The 15,239-nt window shown below is 51.6% G+C and overlaps 2 protein-coding genes across 5 annotated transcripts; one reads left to right on the forward strand and one right to left on the reverse strand.

Annotated features, from left to right (window-relative positions):
• Positions 1-31: 31 nt before the first annotated feature.
• NOP16 (NOP16 nucleolar protein) lies at positions 32-3,891 on the forward strand. Of its 2 annotated transcripts, none has more exons than XM_037823145.1 (5): positions 32-241; positions 334-442; positions 1,538-1,604; positions 2,773-2,879; positions 3,438-3,891. In XM_037823145.1, exons 1-5 carry the CDS (start codon positions 135-137, stop codon positions 3,579-3,581), a joined length of 534 nt encoding a protein of 177 aa, XP_037679073.1. In that variant the 5' UTR covers positions 32-134; the 3' UTR covers positions 3,582-3,891. The 2 variants fall into 2 exon arrangements, with proteins under 2 accessions (XP_037679073.1, XP_037679074.1); XM_037823146.1 differs by having other exon boundaries at positions 208-241; positions 1,522-1,604.
• A 1,671-nt stretch (positions 3,892-5,562) lies between these two features.
• ARL10 (ADP ribosylation factor like GTPase 10) lies at positions 5,563-14,881 on the reverse strand. 3 transcript variants are annotated; one of them, XR_005214818.1, is made up of 5 exons: positions 14,643-14,881; positions 13,848-14,049; positions 10,792-10,967; positions 9,558-9,711; positions 8,944-9,074 (listed from the first exon to the last, which is right to left on the reverse strand). XR_005214818.1 is itself a non-coding variant. In XM_037823143.1 (4 exons), exons 1-4 carry the CDS (start codon positions 14,823-14,825, stop codon positions 8,901-8,903), a joined length of 735 nt encoding a protein of 244 aa, XP_037679071.1. In that variant the 5' UTR covers positions 14,826-14,881; the 3' UTR covers positions 5,563-8,900. The 3 variants fall into 3 exon arrangements, 2 of the variants coding, with proteins under 2 accessions (XP_037679071.1, XP_037679072.1); XM_037823143.1 differs by lacking the exon at positions 9,558-9,711 and having other exon boundaries at positions 5,563-9,074; XM_037823144.1 differs by having other exon boundaries at positions 8,931-9,711.
• Positions 14,882-15,239: the final 358 nt, after the last annotated feature.

A 15,239-nucleotide genomic window follows, 5' to 3' on the forward strand; every position in this document is an offset into this window, starting at 1 on the left:
ACGTTTCCCAGAAAGCCTGCAAGCTGCGCGCGGACCCGCCGGAAGCAGGCGCGGGGCCGCCGGAAGGAGCCTGCTGCACGAGGTCCTGAGACTGAGCGGCTCGCAGTTGGAGTTGCTTGTCTTCGTTCGCCGCGATGCCCAAGGCTAAGGGCAAGACCCGGAGGCAGAAGTTCGGTTACAACGTCAATCGGAAGCGGCTGAACCGGAATGCTCGACGGAAGGCAGCGCCACGGATCGAGTGGTGAGGGGGCCGGGATGGGTTCGGGAGGCGGGGGCCGCGGGCTGGAACAGTGCGCGAGATGAGGGACCCACGATCTCCCTCTTTGCCGGCAGCGCCCACATCCGACATGCCTGGGACCACTCTAAGTCGGTGCGGCAGAACTTGGCCGAGATGGGACTGGCCATGGACCCCAACAAGGCTGTGCCGCTCCATAAAAGAAAGGTACTGACATGGTAGGGTTTGACCCATTCTTGTAGCTGGGCTTCACAACTTGAACCTATCCATTACCTCCCTCGCTCCCTTCCTGTGTTTGCGACCTCCTCACAGTCAACCCGCCTATCCTGCTCTTATTGTAGTTAAAGGTCTCTTACGACTCCTATCGTACTCCTTGCCTAGCCCACAGTTGTACATGGGTCGGAGCTTCCCCTTATCTCCTAGTCATTTTTTTCCCCTGAAATTAATTTGTTTGGGTCACGTGACATCTCAATAGTGTTTTCAAGAATTCTTTTTTCTCCACCCTTAACTTTCCTAATAAGAACTCTCCAGAGTTTGGGACCTTTACTGTTCCATCCCCTTGTTCCCCAGTCATCCTTGGCGTGAGCCTTTCTTAAAGCTAGTTTCTCCCATGTAAGTCTTTCCTCTTCTGGACCACCCTTGCTAAAATCACACCCTTCTTTATTCACTAATCCCTTCCCTGCTTTATTTTAATTCATTTTTCTGTGCTTCTCCTCAACATATGCTACTTGAGAACTAGGACTTTGTTTATCAGTAAATCGCTAATGTTGGCTTAGGATGCATAAGAGCTCAATAAATAGAACTTACTGAATGGGCTTGCCACATGAACTTGTCCCATTACCTTTAGACAGGTTTCTTTTTATTTTTTTTAATGCGAGAGGAAGTGGCACTACAGTTTCTTTATAAGTTGTAACCAAGCCCTGTCAGGTAGGTCTTCTCCATAGAGATGATATGTAACATCTCCCCTTGGCTGTAAATAATAAAGTGTTTTCTCTGTGCATTGTTTCACTTGATTATTGCATAACCAAGTGAGGTAGGCAAAGAATGTTACAGCCATTTTACAGCCTATCTCAATCAGAGTTAGGCAAACAAAGATGAATCGCTTGCTTGTGTTTTCCATGGGAAACCATGGGTTCTAACTGTCAGAGCCTCAAGAGCATTGCTTCTCCCTATCACCTACCTTGTTCTCCCTGACCCTGGGCAGGGTTTGTTAGGGGTGGGATGGGCAGGAGCCTTCAGAACTGCTTTCCTTACTGAGGATCCTTTATCTACTGGCGTCCTTACAGAGTCTGTTTTCTGCAGGCGAATTCCATGGAGATGGATGTGGAGAGACCGAAGGAGCTTGTGCGGAAACCCTATGTGCTGAATGGTGGGTGTGGGCCACTTGCCTCTGGGTCACTGTTCTGCCATGTCAGAGCTGAAAGAGCCCTTAGATGGAGAAATGGAGGTTCACAGGGGAGAAGCAAGCTGGCCAGGGCTCCCAGAGTTAGGAATGTGTTCCCAGCTGGGACATTTTCAAAAATCTACTGACTGAACTCAAGATGTCCAGGGAGGATGTAGCCAAGTGCCTGAGAGGATAGAAAAGAACCACTGAATCTCAGGCACGTGCTGCGCCTCTGCTGTATTTAAGGTTGAATTGATTTTAGAGGTTTCATCATCTCATTTACTCTTCTCAACTACAAAAATAATTTCATGGGTATTAAGAGTATAGAAGCAGAATATTAAGACACAAGAGCGTAAACCCTGCAGAGAAGCAGGGATACTCTCGACTTCTCCACCCATCCTTACCACGTCCAGTGTGTGCGTGGGGAGGAGGGTGTTAACAGTTTTCTTGAAGGTGAAATGGTTTGAAAGGGCAGACATTTGATAGAGAAGTCCTTTGGTTCCTGTTTCTAGTGGTTCTCGTAAGAATAACTGTGCAGAATTACATATAAAAACCCATGTTTATTTTAATATAGCAGTTTTAGCATGTAACCCCTAGATAAGATTTGACTGTCTAATTTACTCTTCATTATAGTTCCATGAGGTAACTTTTATTCTCCTTTCACAGATGAGAAATTAACCCAGGTCACAGAGCTCTTTTATAAGTGAGGCATTATCAGGCTCCAGAATCTGGATTTTTTTCCCCTGCATCAAGCAGTGAGGTGGCTGAACCCACCTTCAGGCCTCTGTCTCTGCAGCTCTTGTTTATTCAGACCTCTGGGGCATCATACTTCAAGAGAAGAGGTTCTCAATCAGAGAGTTTTAGATCTGTGGGCAGGTAGTGTATCTTCAGAGCTCTATCCCTATGATCCAGCACTGAGAGAAGTTATTAGTTTGATGCCCTTATATTACCCATCTGAGGCCCAGGGACAGATGACTTGCCTTTCAGGTGTCACAGGAGGTGGAGCTTAGATCCAAGGGCCTGAAAAGGAAGGTCCAGGTGGCTGGAGTAGCAAATTGTGGCTTGAAATTTGGCAAAGGGGTGACTGGGCAGCTCAAAATAGTGTAGGAGGCAAAGCCTCGTTTCTTTTCTCCTGGCTTCTCTCCCCGCCCAGATCTGGAGACAGAAGCTAGCATTCCAGAAAAGAAAGGAAATACCTTGTCACGGGACCTTATTGACTACGTCCGCTACATGGTGGAGAACCACGGGGAAGACTATAAGGTGAGTGGCTCAGGCCTAGCAGGAAGACCACCAAGGCTGGATGGGAGGGCCCCATGAATGGCCCAATCTACTTGCCTAGGGCCTGTTTCCTGAGATTGAGTGGAAAGAATGAGGAAAGAAAGACTCTAGGATATGGATCCCATTGACAGGGGTCTAATGTTAACAGAATGCAGGGATAGACCCCACTCAGAGATACTGTTTTGCTTGCATGGTACTTTTTAAGAATTTGAATTGTCAGTCTAATTAGGAGAGATGTCAAATAAAAGTCCATATTCTCAGCTTCTCTTTAAAAAATTGGAAGCTCTGGCCACACTGGGCCCCATCCTTAGGTGGGATTAATTGACTGTGGAGGGACATGAGCTCCTTCAGCTGGCCCTGGTCCTGCCTGGCCCCTAAAGGCATCTGCACCCGTTTCCCCAGCCCCTCACTGCCACCTACATCACTGTGTGTGAGGAATCTGAATCTCAGAACAGGAAGTGACTTGCCCACGTCAGGCAGAGCTAGGATTTGAACTCTTGCCTTCCCAGCCCTCCTCAAGAACCTCTTCTCCCTTTTTAGGCCATGGCCCGGGATGAGAAGAATTACTATCAAGATACCCCAAAACAGATTCGGAATAAGATCAATGTCTATAAACGTTTTTACCCAACAGAATGGCAAGCTTTCACCGATTCTTTGCAGAAGAATAAGATGGAGGTTGAGTGACTGGTTTGCACCTGCCCCAGGCTGAGGCCGCCTCTTGGACCAGAAGAGCTGGCACTACGGTTTAAGGCCAGGAGGGGTCTGTGGCTACAGATGAGGCTAGCCATACCCCATGGAATCAAAAGTTTACACACACATCTCCATCTCTAGGCAGGGCGAGGGGGCAGCTAATGCTGAGGGAAGTCTCCCAGAGGCTCTCATCTAAATTATTCTGGAGGCTCAGGGAAAAGGCAGAAACTGCTATGTGTGGAAAAGGTGTTTGGTTTGTATGAATACTGTCTGTACATAAAACGAGGCTATTTTACTTCCCTAATGATTTTGTCTTTGACTCTCCCAGCCAAGCCCGGATGCTGCCCCTGCGAAAACCCATTCAACCAGGGAGCCAGGAGGCCATCCAGCCCTTCACCCCTGCCATGCCCATGTGCCCTCCAGAGGCCCAGTCTTCCTCCCCTTCCCTGTTCATGGTTCAGTTGCTGTTGGCCTTGGTTTCCTGCAGTTCCACTAACCCTCCTCCAAAAGCCTGCCTTGCCAATGTTTCTCCTGCCCCTTCGCTGGGGTCCTATGGGCTGACTGTCCACAATCCCAGCCCCTGCCTGAGGCCAACTGGCACTCAAAGGCTACATAGTGAGGAGCTGCTGCCTCCCAGTTACCTGCCATTGCTGCTTTTGGATTGCTTGTGTTGGCCTTGATCCGGAGCAAACCTGAGGCCCCCAATCCTGTCCCCTGGGGCTCTCTGATGGTCCACTGCATGCCAAGCACTGGCCTTCAACTGTGGGGCTGGGCCTTCCTGATTTGGTGGCATGTGAGGAGATGGCAGGGTCATAGGCAGAGGGTGGGGTAGGCACTTGGCATTTTTAAGTCTTGATTCTTTTCCCCAGCTATTAATATTCCAGAAAGCACTCATTCCTAAGGTTTTTCCTAGTAGCACAAAGAATGGTTTGGTTTTTTTGTATAGCTCATTTCATGTAAAACTCTGTTAGTTGTGTGACTTAATCCTCATCTTAGAGGTCAGGAAATTGAGGCTTGAAAAGTGTCAAAGTGGGGTTTGAAGCCATGTCTGTCCAACCACAAGCCTGGGCTCTTTGTGCTAGCAATCCTGACCCCTGAAGGCAGCCCATCCACCCCACTATTGAGGTGAGCTAGAAACTGGGCAGGCTGGAAAGGTCCCAGAAGCCCCTGCTTAGTGGACCCAGCCTGCTAAGACTGCAGCAGGGATACCGCCTTGCAACCACAGTGAGCACAGCTTTTAGGAGCTAGTCTGCAGTGCAGCAACCAAGGGCCTTAGTTATTTGCATGTAAACTGTGTCCTCCACAGGACATGAAACTGTTTGCACCACCTTCGGGCCTTTTGACTGGGCTGTCCTCTTAGCTTGTTTCTTTACCCAGTTCAGGTGCCAACTTTAGGAAGTCTTTCCTGACCACTGCACCCAGGCTGTGTTAAGTAGCCCCGGGACTTCTGTAGAAACCCCTATTGCTGTCATAACTGCCTTTTAAAATTAAGCTTGACATCTCCCACCAGGCTGAGCTTGAGGGCAGGGACCTTTTTCAGGAATCTAGAGTCTGCCCGAATAAGTCCTTGGGAATTCTTGTAAACATGAATGATTGCATGGTTCTGTGACCCCCTATTCTGACCTCTAGCATGGAGGCAGTCAGAAGACTTCCTTGCCCTTACTTCCAACCCTAGCTGTCTCCGTCAGCTAGAACGCCTCCCAAGTGCCACGTAAGGCTTTGGACACCTGCAAGGTGTTGAGTTAGGCCACTGCTGCTGTTCCCTACCACTTGCTCCAATGTGAAGCTGACTAGCTCCCAAAAGCCATGCTTACCGTGGCTGCAAGGGGAAATCCCTGCAGGACCAGGGGACTAAGATTTGTCATTTGACATGTGTTTAAGTCATACTGTATCACAAGGAAATGTTCTGAGAGCATACTCCACAGCTGTCCCTCACTGAGACTGTAAACACCAAGCACACTTCTCAAAATCAGAATTGAAAGGAAACGTCAGTTTTTCGTATTTATTTTGTACCTCAAACATCTGTTGATAACCCATTCTATGCAGTTTGTCCTTGGCATAAGGACTGGGCTCGGTGACCCTTTTCTTATGCCTTAATGGCCCTCCTCTCAGAGATAGCAGCCAAGGAAAAGTGGAGGTTCCCCTTTTCATTGCTACTAGATAGGACTTCACATCCAAAAGAATTAATCCCAACCTCTGAGGATGTGTGAGCCAGAAGGCAGTCCTGAGGGCAGTGTGCTCAGCTATCAGGTCTGACATCCGGGATGGCCGCACAAGGATGGGACACTAACAGGTAAGTTTCAGCAGCTGATTTGAAATGCAGGCCATTCCTACCTAACCTAGGCATCAGAACAGGATGTTTTCCAAAGGCAAGTGGAACCATTTTCTGGAGAGGCACACAGGTAAGAGCTGTCAGGTTTCCACAGCACCTCTCTACTAAAGCCCAAAGTCTGGATGGACTGATTTCACCACTTCCTCCAGTCCTTACAGCTGAAGACCACTGCTTCAGCACAAGCCCCACAACTGCAGGTCTGGACACCACCAGTTACCAGAGGTGGCTTCTTGGGGTGGGCAGCCAGTCTGAGGTGGTGGTCCCAACCACCCTCAGGTGCCTTCTCACCCAGACTGTCCAAATGTGTAAGCTCTGGGCTAGGTTGGCCTCTCATGGGAATGGCAACAGGTCAAAGAATGGAAAACCAGAAGCCATGGTTTCACTTAAATAACTCTTAAAAACCAGAGCCCTCATCTATACCCCAGTGCTAGGGTGAATGGTCAAGTTCACCAGGTGAACAGACTGGTGGCTTCCCTTCTGTGGGAAGAGTGGATACTTGGTACAGTCGGTGCCCACTCACACTCTTGAGATCCAGAGCCTTGCTCCAGCCCCCTGCATTAGGACATGAGAGCTGCCTAGACATGAACCCCCCTGTTCCCAGGCTCAGGTCGGGAGCTGCTGGGTTGGGGCGGTGGGGAGGACAGCCACCCTGGCAGGAACAGGGACCTCAATTTGAGTTGGGTAGCTCCAGGTAACTGGGCTGATTATTGAGAGCAAGTGATCTGAGCTCCTGAATCAGAAAGGCATTCAGGAGGCCAGACAGCTGAGGTTCTTAAGAAGCACCCCCTCCTCCTAGTCTAGTCCTGGTTAGCAGTAATCCTGTCTCTCCTGTCCTAACCTGGTAGAAACCAGAGCAGGTGGGCATCGTTGGCACTCCCTGGGTGAGGGGCCGGCAGCCATGAACGTGGTGAGGCAACCCGTAGGCCAACAATCCTCATGTTCAGTACAAGTGTCAGAGAGGGGTGCACTCGAGACCTTCAGTGCCACTCAGTGTCCCTGTCTTCTGGGGTGCTCTTGGGGCCTCTCCATTCTGAGAGGGGTTGCTGACGAAAGTACAGCAAGTAGACATAGTTAAACTCTTTATTCCTCAAGGTCCCCTCCCCGCCACCAAGGACTTAAGAATGCTATTCATGAGACCAAAGGCAGGTCTTAATTAGGAAAAAAGGGCCTCCCTCAATCAATGCTGGTTCCAAAGGTAAATGGGAACAAGGTGGAGTCAACAAAGAAGTAGTGTCTCACCTTTGCAATGACAAAATGAAAAGCTGCCAGCAAAGTGTCAAAGTAATTCCTTAAAATTCGTCAGTAAAAGCCGACAAATCATTTCCTAATGCCACAGTGATTCTATTCTGATACAACCACAGCCCAAGAGCACTGCAGGGCACTTTTTCTCAAGCTTGCTTCTTACTTCTGGAGCTCCCCACCCACCTCCCTTCCTCTCAGTGCCCTGGCCAGAGTATGGAACTAAAGCATACCGAGTACATGTCAAATGAAACAAAGGCAAATAATCACTATTCTCAATTAAAAAGCAAACTGAATTGGATGTTTCCTCTAAGAAAAAAAATTTCCATCTGTGGTTGCTGATTATTCAATGGTCTGTGGCAAACAAAGCCTCCTTCCCTTTGCTTGCAATGAAGAGAGTGTCAATATAGAGATGGCCCTCACACCAGCTGGTCACCGAGGTACAGGACAATCATGGAATGTGTATTAGAGAGAACCCCAGAAATTCTGTGATGTACACAAGGCCCCCCAGTGGGCTGGTCTGCTCATTCCCCGTCCAAAGGCTTTTCTTTTTACCTGGATTCACATGGTGGAAATATCCTCTCCCAGTTATTGTTACCTGAACAGAAAGGGTTTGCATCCCTTCAACGTACTGTGCCAAGTGATGAAGTTGAAGTTCACTGTCAGTCAATGTTAAGTATTATGATTTCAAATATAAACTCAAAGGGGGTGGTGAGGCAATCTACAGCTGTCTCCACTGACATATCTAAGTTGTCACTGTCATTCATGAGTCCAGCTATTTTCCTCTTCCAAAATTTTCATGACCATCATTCGAGATTTGATAACAGCACCTAGAAACAGAGCCTCAAACTTCGGCCTGTTCCTTTTATAAATAAATAAATAAAATGCAGTTCTGAGGCCGATATCCAGCTCCCTCAGACAGTCTTCTTCCCAGGGACACGGACTCCTTCCTTCCCCAGACTTATGTAAACATGGGCATGGGCACAGTTAGTGCGAGAGCAGCAGCTTCTGTCTTCAGATCAGGAAAGAAACCAACCTTCGATTTTTCTCACTGGTGGTGAGTACCACTTATTCTGTTGTTAAGAGAGGCTGGCAGGTGGCACAGGGGGAAGCAGGGAGGTCTTCAGAGAGCTCCTTGCTAGGATCTCTAGGTTTGTTCTGGCACTTATCTCCAGGGCTGGGAAATGCATCTCCCAAAGAAAAGACTGTGGAAATCACCTCCCTTTATAAATGATAGCCCAGGGTGGAGAGGCAAAGAGACTGCACAAGGCCACAAGCGAGTTAGGCAGAGCTGGGGCTGGAGCACAAGGCAGGGCTGGGAGGCACGGGTTCACTGGGGACTGCCCAGAACCTGCCCAAGTGAGAAGGGCACACGTCACCAGGAGGGAATAGGTTTGACTGGGAGACTTTGAGGTTCCTGGGGTGCTTCTGATACCTCCACTGGTCCATCAACTATTGTGACCTACAGTGGGGGACGATGAGCCCACTGAGCATCTCACTGTGCAGGTAAGAGAAGGGGGTGTCTTCACTGGTGAGAGGGGACCCCCATTCCAGCTGTGAATGGGCCAGACACAACCCTCCAACCCTTTGCCTTACCCACCTCCCTGCTTGAGCCTCAGTGACTTCACCAGGAAGGATTCTGTGCAGTTTCTTGGTCCTGCCCTAGCCCGGGCTGGTGATGAAGAAACAGGAGCAGCAGATTGTGGTCTTCAGGCCTGGGTGGTGGGCAGGTGGGTTCCAGTCTAGGAGAGAAGCTCCAAAAGCAGCTTCCAGATGTGCACAGTGCCGGGATTGCCAAAGCCAGGCCCTGCAGGAGCAATGCTGGCCGCCAGAAGGAAGACCTCCCGCTGGCTGTGAACAGCCTGCAGGCCCAGTTCCCGCTGCAGCTCCACCACGCTCATGGCCCCATTCAGGTCCTGGGGTGGGACAGAGAAGCTGGTCAGGACAAAGCTGACAGTGTTTCCCAACATGCTCCCACCCTTATCATCCGTGAAATTAACTATTCTTTGCTCCCCCCAGGGAACATCAGGGCCCACAAGTCCTCAGAAGTGGGCTCTGGACCCCTCGGTCTAAGCTTGACACCATCTCTCTCATCTGATTCTCCTTTGTAGCAACCTCTGTTCATCTTGTCATCAGCCACTCTGGTAAGAAACAGAGCACCTCCTCTCTGTCAGGCTCTGTGACAGCACTTATGTGCCTAGTCTTGTTTAATCCTAACAGTCCACCCTTAACTGATGAGGAAGATAGCTCAAGGAAACAGTGGTAAGTGGCAGAGCTGGGTTTTAAACTCAGGTTAGCTTGATGACAAAGCTTGATTCTTGCAGGAATCCCAGCTCAGTTTCCTAAACCCAACAGTGAAGAGGTCTCATGATAGATCACTTCTTAGACAAGGGCCTTACCTTTCCAGACTCATAGAAACTGGCCAGAGGGAAAAAAGAGGCCACAGAATAGCAGGGCTGGCAATGGTGCATTTTACATTTCAACACTAGCCCAAGATTAAAATGATTCTTCTTAAAGCAGTTCATAGAATGCTGGGACTTTAGGTGGTATCTCCTGTAGGTTCAAAATTTGTAAGTGATAGTTCACAAATAGGAGCATTCACTGGCCAAAGTGGGGTCCTTCTGAGACTCAAAGGGGATACTATTAATAGTTATGCCAGAACAACAGGCATAAATGGGGACTCTCCCAGGCAGACCAGGACATACTGTCACTCTCTTTATATATGACTGTCAAGTATTTCCTAACAGGTAGGGAAGACCTGAGGTCAAAGATGTACAGTCTCTCTCCAAGCCAGGTTGGAAACATGGCCCATGGCTCTCAAGAGACACATGGCCACAGGACGTATGACACGGGGAAGTTTCACCTGGTGTTGAGATCAGCACCTAAGGTCTGTGACACCGAGGGCTGCTGGCACCAGGAACAGGTGCAGTGTAGTGGATAAGAGGAGGAACTTCAAGGAAGACCTGAGTTCAAGTCCTGGCTTTGCCACATACTATAACTTTAGGCAACTTCTCCAGGCCTCAATATCTGCAAACTGGGGATAACAACGGGGGATATGATGGGATTCTTGTGGGATAGAAGTGAGATCATGATTGTCAGGTGCTCAGCACTGTGAACATGCAATAAATGTTAGCCATTATATTTATTTAATCTACTTTTTGTCACTTCCCAGCTTTGGCTCTCTGGTCTAAAGCCAGAAGTTGCAAGGACATAACAGAGTGGAAAAGGCACAGGTTTTAGAATTAGACATCCCAACTTTCAAGCTCTGCAACTCTAGGGACATCACAAAACCTCTCTGAGCTTTAACTTCCCAGTGTGTAAAATGGGAATGGTATCCCATATAGAAGCATAATATGAAATATCATTCAACGCTACATGTGGCACATAGAGGTGATCAATAATGATTTTTCTCATCTTCCTAGGGTGACAGATGATAGGGAAACAAAGAGAAAAGAAGCAGAGCTCTGGGATTAGGAAAGAATACAGGAAGAAGAGGTGGGGGGAAAGTATCTCAGTCAAGCTTTCCAGGACATGGGACGAGGCCTGAATCCCTCCACAATGCTCCCTGCCCTGCCTAGGGCACCTGTAGGCAGAGTCCCAGTTGGCCTGAGCCAGCTTCCCTGCAGCCCTCACCTGCTTGTTGGCCACGATGACGACGGGCAGGTCAGGATCTTTAGCCAGCAGCTTGTGCAGCTCCCGTCGGGCCCTTGGCAACCGCAGGTGGTCAGATGAGTCCACCACAAACACCAGAACGTCCACCTCATTCACAAACTCCTTCCAGTAGAAGCGTAGGTTCTGGCTGCCACTGACTGCAGAGAGGACAGGGGCCAGCTCAGAGCCTCCCTGGGCCCTGGCTCTCCATGTACACCTCCAAGCCCACCTCATTCCAGCTTCCCAAAGTGCCATCAGCCATGGTCAAGGAGAAGACCACAGGTTCCAGAGCCACACAGACCTGGGTTTAGCTCTAGCTCTGCCAGCTAGGTCCCCTTGGACCTTCAAGCCTCAGTCTCCTCCTCACTGCACTCACCTAACAGGTTGCAGTAAAACCCAAAGGTACCAAAGACAAAGCACCTTTCATAGGTGCTCAATAAATGGGATGCCCCAGGTCTGTTTTCTGGGCTGCCTTCCCACCTGCAAATTCCTAGCTTCCTCTGGATCAGTGATGGCTGTGACAGAAGCTGGAAGTCCCAATGCCTAGAAAAGGCCGGACCCCCTCTGCCAATATGCAGCCCTTTGTTCTCATTCTCCCATTCAGTCTGGTCACCCCATTTGCTTTTCTTGGAAATGCCACACTCCAACCTGCCACCACATGCTAGCCTACACAGAGCTCCCAGCCTGGGCTGCCTTCCTGTTCCACTGTCCCTCTGGGTGCACTATGGTGTTGCTGGAGACACTTCTGACACCTATGGACTCTAAAGTCTTTGAGAGTTAGACTTTTTATTTCTGGAAGGCCCAAAGCCTCAGCACAATGCCTGGCACATAACAGGCACTCAACAAGTATTTACTGAGTGCTTAGTAGGTGCCAAGCACTGATCTGGGTGCTGGGGTTATAGGGGTGAGCAAGGCAGGCCGGGGTCCTGCTCTCAAGGAGCTCCTTCCCTAATCAGGTGGGACCCGACGATAATAAAGGAAGGAAATAAAGCAGAAAAAGTGAAAGTGGCTGGGGTGAGGGAGGGGCATCTTTGGATGGGGTGGTCTGGGAAGGTCTCCCTGAGAAGGTGGCATGTGAGCTGAGTCTGGGATGAGGAGGAACCAGTCATGGGAAGAGCCAGAGGAAGCCCATGGCACACAGCGGGGAAAGCAGGCTCACTGTGAAACAGAAAGAAGGTCAGGGTGGCTGAGGCTCCGCCAGTGGGAGAAGGGGAGGCTTGACCAGTGAGGCTGGCCAGGGCTGGACCACCCAGGGCTTTGTAGTCCACAGTCAGGTGATCAGGAAGCCCTTGAAGATTTTATGTAAGACATGATCTGACGTGGGTTTCTGAAAGATCCCCTTGGTGATACTGAGGACAGAAGTGGAAGCAGGAAGACCAGTCAGGAGGGTGCTGCAGTACTGAGATGGTGGTAGCCTGGACCAGGGAGGCAGGGATGGAGATGGGGAGAAGGGGACGGACACAGAATCTGTCGGAAGATAAAGCTGACAGAACTTGCTAATAAACTGGATATAGGTGGTTGGGGGGAAGGGAAGAGCCATCAATGAGTATTGGATTCATTTATTCAATTATCAATTATCCAAAAAGGACCCATACTCTGCTGGGCCCCAAGGCAGGCACTGTCGGGGGATGACCGTGAAGTGATATTACTCTGTGTGGGGGAAGGCCCAGAACTTGGTTGGGAGATCTGGGTTTGAATCCAGGCTGGGTGACCCTACTGAGCCTGGATCGTTATCCGTCACACCCTCAGGTAACATAAACACTAGTTCCCTCCTTCCAAGGTTGGAGGGCAGGGGTGGCTACCATCTCTCTCTGCCAGACTGAGAGGTCTTCCAATGCAGAACCCCCACTTGACCAGATATATCAGGGGAAATTTCTGGTGAAAGGACCAGAATCTCCAAGCGAATATCAATGTTTCTGCAGTCAGGGAGGAAAGCCACAGCTGTAGCCAGGCCAGCAGGAAAGTGCCTGAAACCAGAAGCACCAGGCCTGTTCCTACTAACCAGGCCTTCAGAGCCTGATCCCACTACCTGGCACTTAACTAAACCCACCCAGTGTTTATGGTCTGAGTCCTGTGGAGGGCAGGAAGTTCACCTGTCCCTCTCCACCAGGCCCGTGGCTGGGCCCAGGTGGCAAAGTGCTGTCGCCCTCCCAATACCTTCTGCTCTGCTCCAGGAGCCCAGAAGCCATGAGGATGAGGGGAGGGGGCTGCTCAGCCACTCCCCAATTACTCAATCAACCAGCTCCCCCAGATGCCTGCCTGGAGCTGGGGCCTGGAGCTCAGAGATGGACCAGACCCCATCTGTGCCTAAGTGCCCATAGCCTAGTCAGGGACACAGGCTGGGAAGTGGCAAACACTGTAGCAGAAGAGGAGCCCACAGGAGGAGCCCCTAACCTAACCTGGGAGTCAAGAAAGGCTTCACAGCATGTCAGGCAGGCTTGAACTAAATCTCAAAGGATAAACAGCAGTTTACCAAGGGAAGAAGGGCTTTCCAGGCTGAGGGAATATACTTGCAAAGGACAAGAGATAAGAAAGAGAACAGCAAGCACCCTTTGGAAACAAACAACACAGCATGGTGCTTAACCGCAAGGCCTTAGGGCCAGGAGGCCTGCATTTGAAGATTGCCTCCAACCCTCAGCCTGGATCAATTATTTAATACACTGGGCTCAGTTTCTTCACGTGTATAATGAAGGTGAACATGGTTTCTAGTTTTATGGGGTTGTGATGATGTCAAGGAATGCCTGTCAAGCGCTTGGCACAGAGCAGACCTTAGCTGACAGTATCTCAGTGTTAGGTAGGTGTGCTTCAGCAGGGGTTGGGGACAGGACACTAAGCAGGAAGTGCTTGATCACTAAGGATCCCAAATGCCAGGATACAGAGCAGATCTCTGTCCTGGTTCCGGGTAAGGGTGGCAAGGGTTTCATACGGGGGAGTGGCCTGCTGAGAAATGCATTTTGAAGTCACACCCAGGGCAAAGAGTCCAGGCCTCGGGCCAACAGATGCGATGCGGGAGGGATGGGAGGCAGGGGTCTGCTCACTCTCTAGTAGGTCCACCTCGAAGTTTTTGGTGGGCAGCCGCACAGAGTTGAAGCCCCAGGTGGGGACGTGGCCTTCCAGAGGCGGCTTCCCCGACAGCACGCGCAGGAACGTGCTTTTCCCGGAGCCATCCAGCCCCAACACCAGCACCTCGCGCTGCTCCAGTTCCTCCAGCACCGGCTCCTCGTCCTCCTCGTCCTCCAGCTGCGGGGCAGAAGTCGGGCTGCGACCGACAACCTCCCGCCCGACCCTTCCCGAAGTGCGACCCAAACCACCAAAAGCCCATCCCCGCCCTCCAGCCGCCAAGGGGCGGGCACGAAGGATCTGGGGTGGAACCAGCACTGCGTACGGGGTCCTGAATTCCAAACCCCACTCTCCTGCTTTCCCTGAAGTGGCCTCTGGCAAATCCCTTCCTCTCCCGGAGCCTCCGGTGGCTGGAGCCTCGGCTATCTCGGATTTCTAATCCCCGCCTCCCAGGACCGCTGGCGCAACCGAGTCGGGCCAAAGTGCAACTCCGCCGCGGGTACCGGAAAGGCGCGGAGGACATCTCCCTGCAGCGCCAGATGCGCGCGCCGCCACGCGTATTGCGCAGGCGCAGGCGAGCCCCGGGATCCCCTAGCTCGTTTCCAGGCCGCGCCTTGTAAGTTTTGGTGGCAGAGGCCGCCGCTAGGCGGGAAGCCCCGTATTACCACACCTGCCTAAACACGCTTCCTCGTGCCTTGGTTCCCGTACTCAGCGACTGACCGCTGCGTGCCAAGCCCCCGCCCCGGACGCCCCTGGCCCTCCGCGACACTCACGTCCCACTCGTCCCACTCCGGGAGGCCGGCAGGCTCCGCGCCCCACCAGGCCTCGCCCTGGTCCCAGCGCCGCTCCCGGCTGCGGCCGCAGTAAGCCTTCCAGAGGATGAAGAGCACCGAGCCGAGCAGGGCCGCGGCGCCGCCCAGCGCCAGCACCAGGGGCCCCAGCGGCCGCGGCGCCATGGGGCCGGGCGAGGGGCGCGGGGCGCGGGTGAGGGCTGCGCAGGTCGAGCCCGCCCGCCGAAGATGGCCCCGCTGCAACTGCGGCGGGCGCGCCCACCCACCCAGACCCTGCCTCACACTACAAGCCCCACAATGCACCCCGCTGTCGCGACCGGTCGCCCGCGGAGGGAGTGGGGGTCGCCAGCCCTCGCGCTGGGGCCTCCCGCGGCTCTGCAAGGGGCAGTGCTCGTCCCCCAGGCTGTGCCCGGGGAGGGCGCGAGACAGAATGGTACTGGCTATCATCTGTCGTGCACTTGCTGAGTGCCAACGGTTGCCTCGCAGCAGGGGGTAACTGAGCCCCAGGAGACCAGTATCTTACCCAAGGTAGTGCATTGGTGCAACCTGCATTCAAACTCAAGCGGTCTGTCTCCAGGT

The sequence above is a fragment of the Choloepus didactylus genome (assembly GCF_015220235.1).
Source record: "Choloepus didactylus isolate mChoDid1 chromosome 11 unlocalized genomic scaffold, mChoDid1.pri SUPER_11_unloc1, whole genome shotgun sequence".
Lineage (NCBI taxonomy): Eukaryota > Metazoa > Chordata > Mammalia > Pilosa > Megalonychidae > Choloepus > Choloepus didactylus.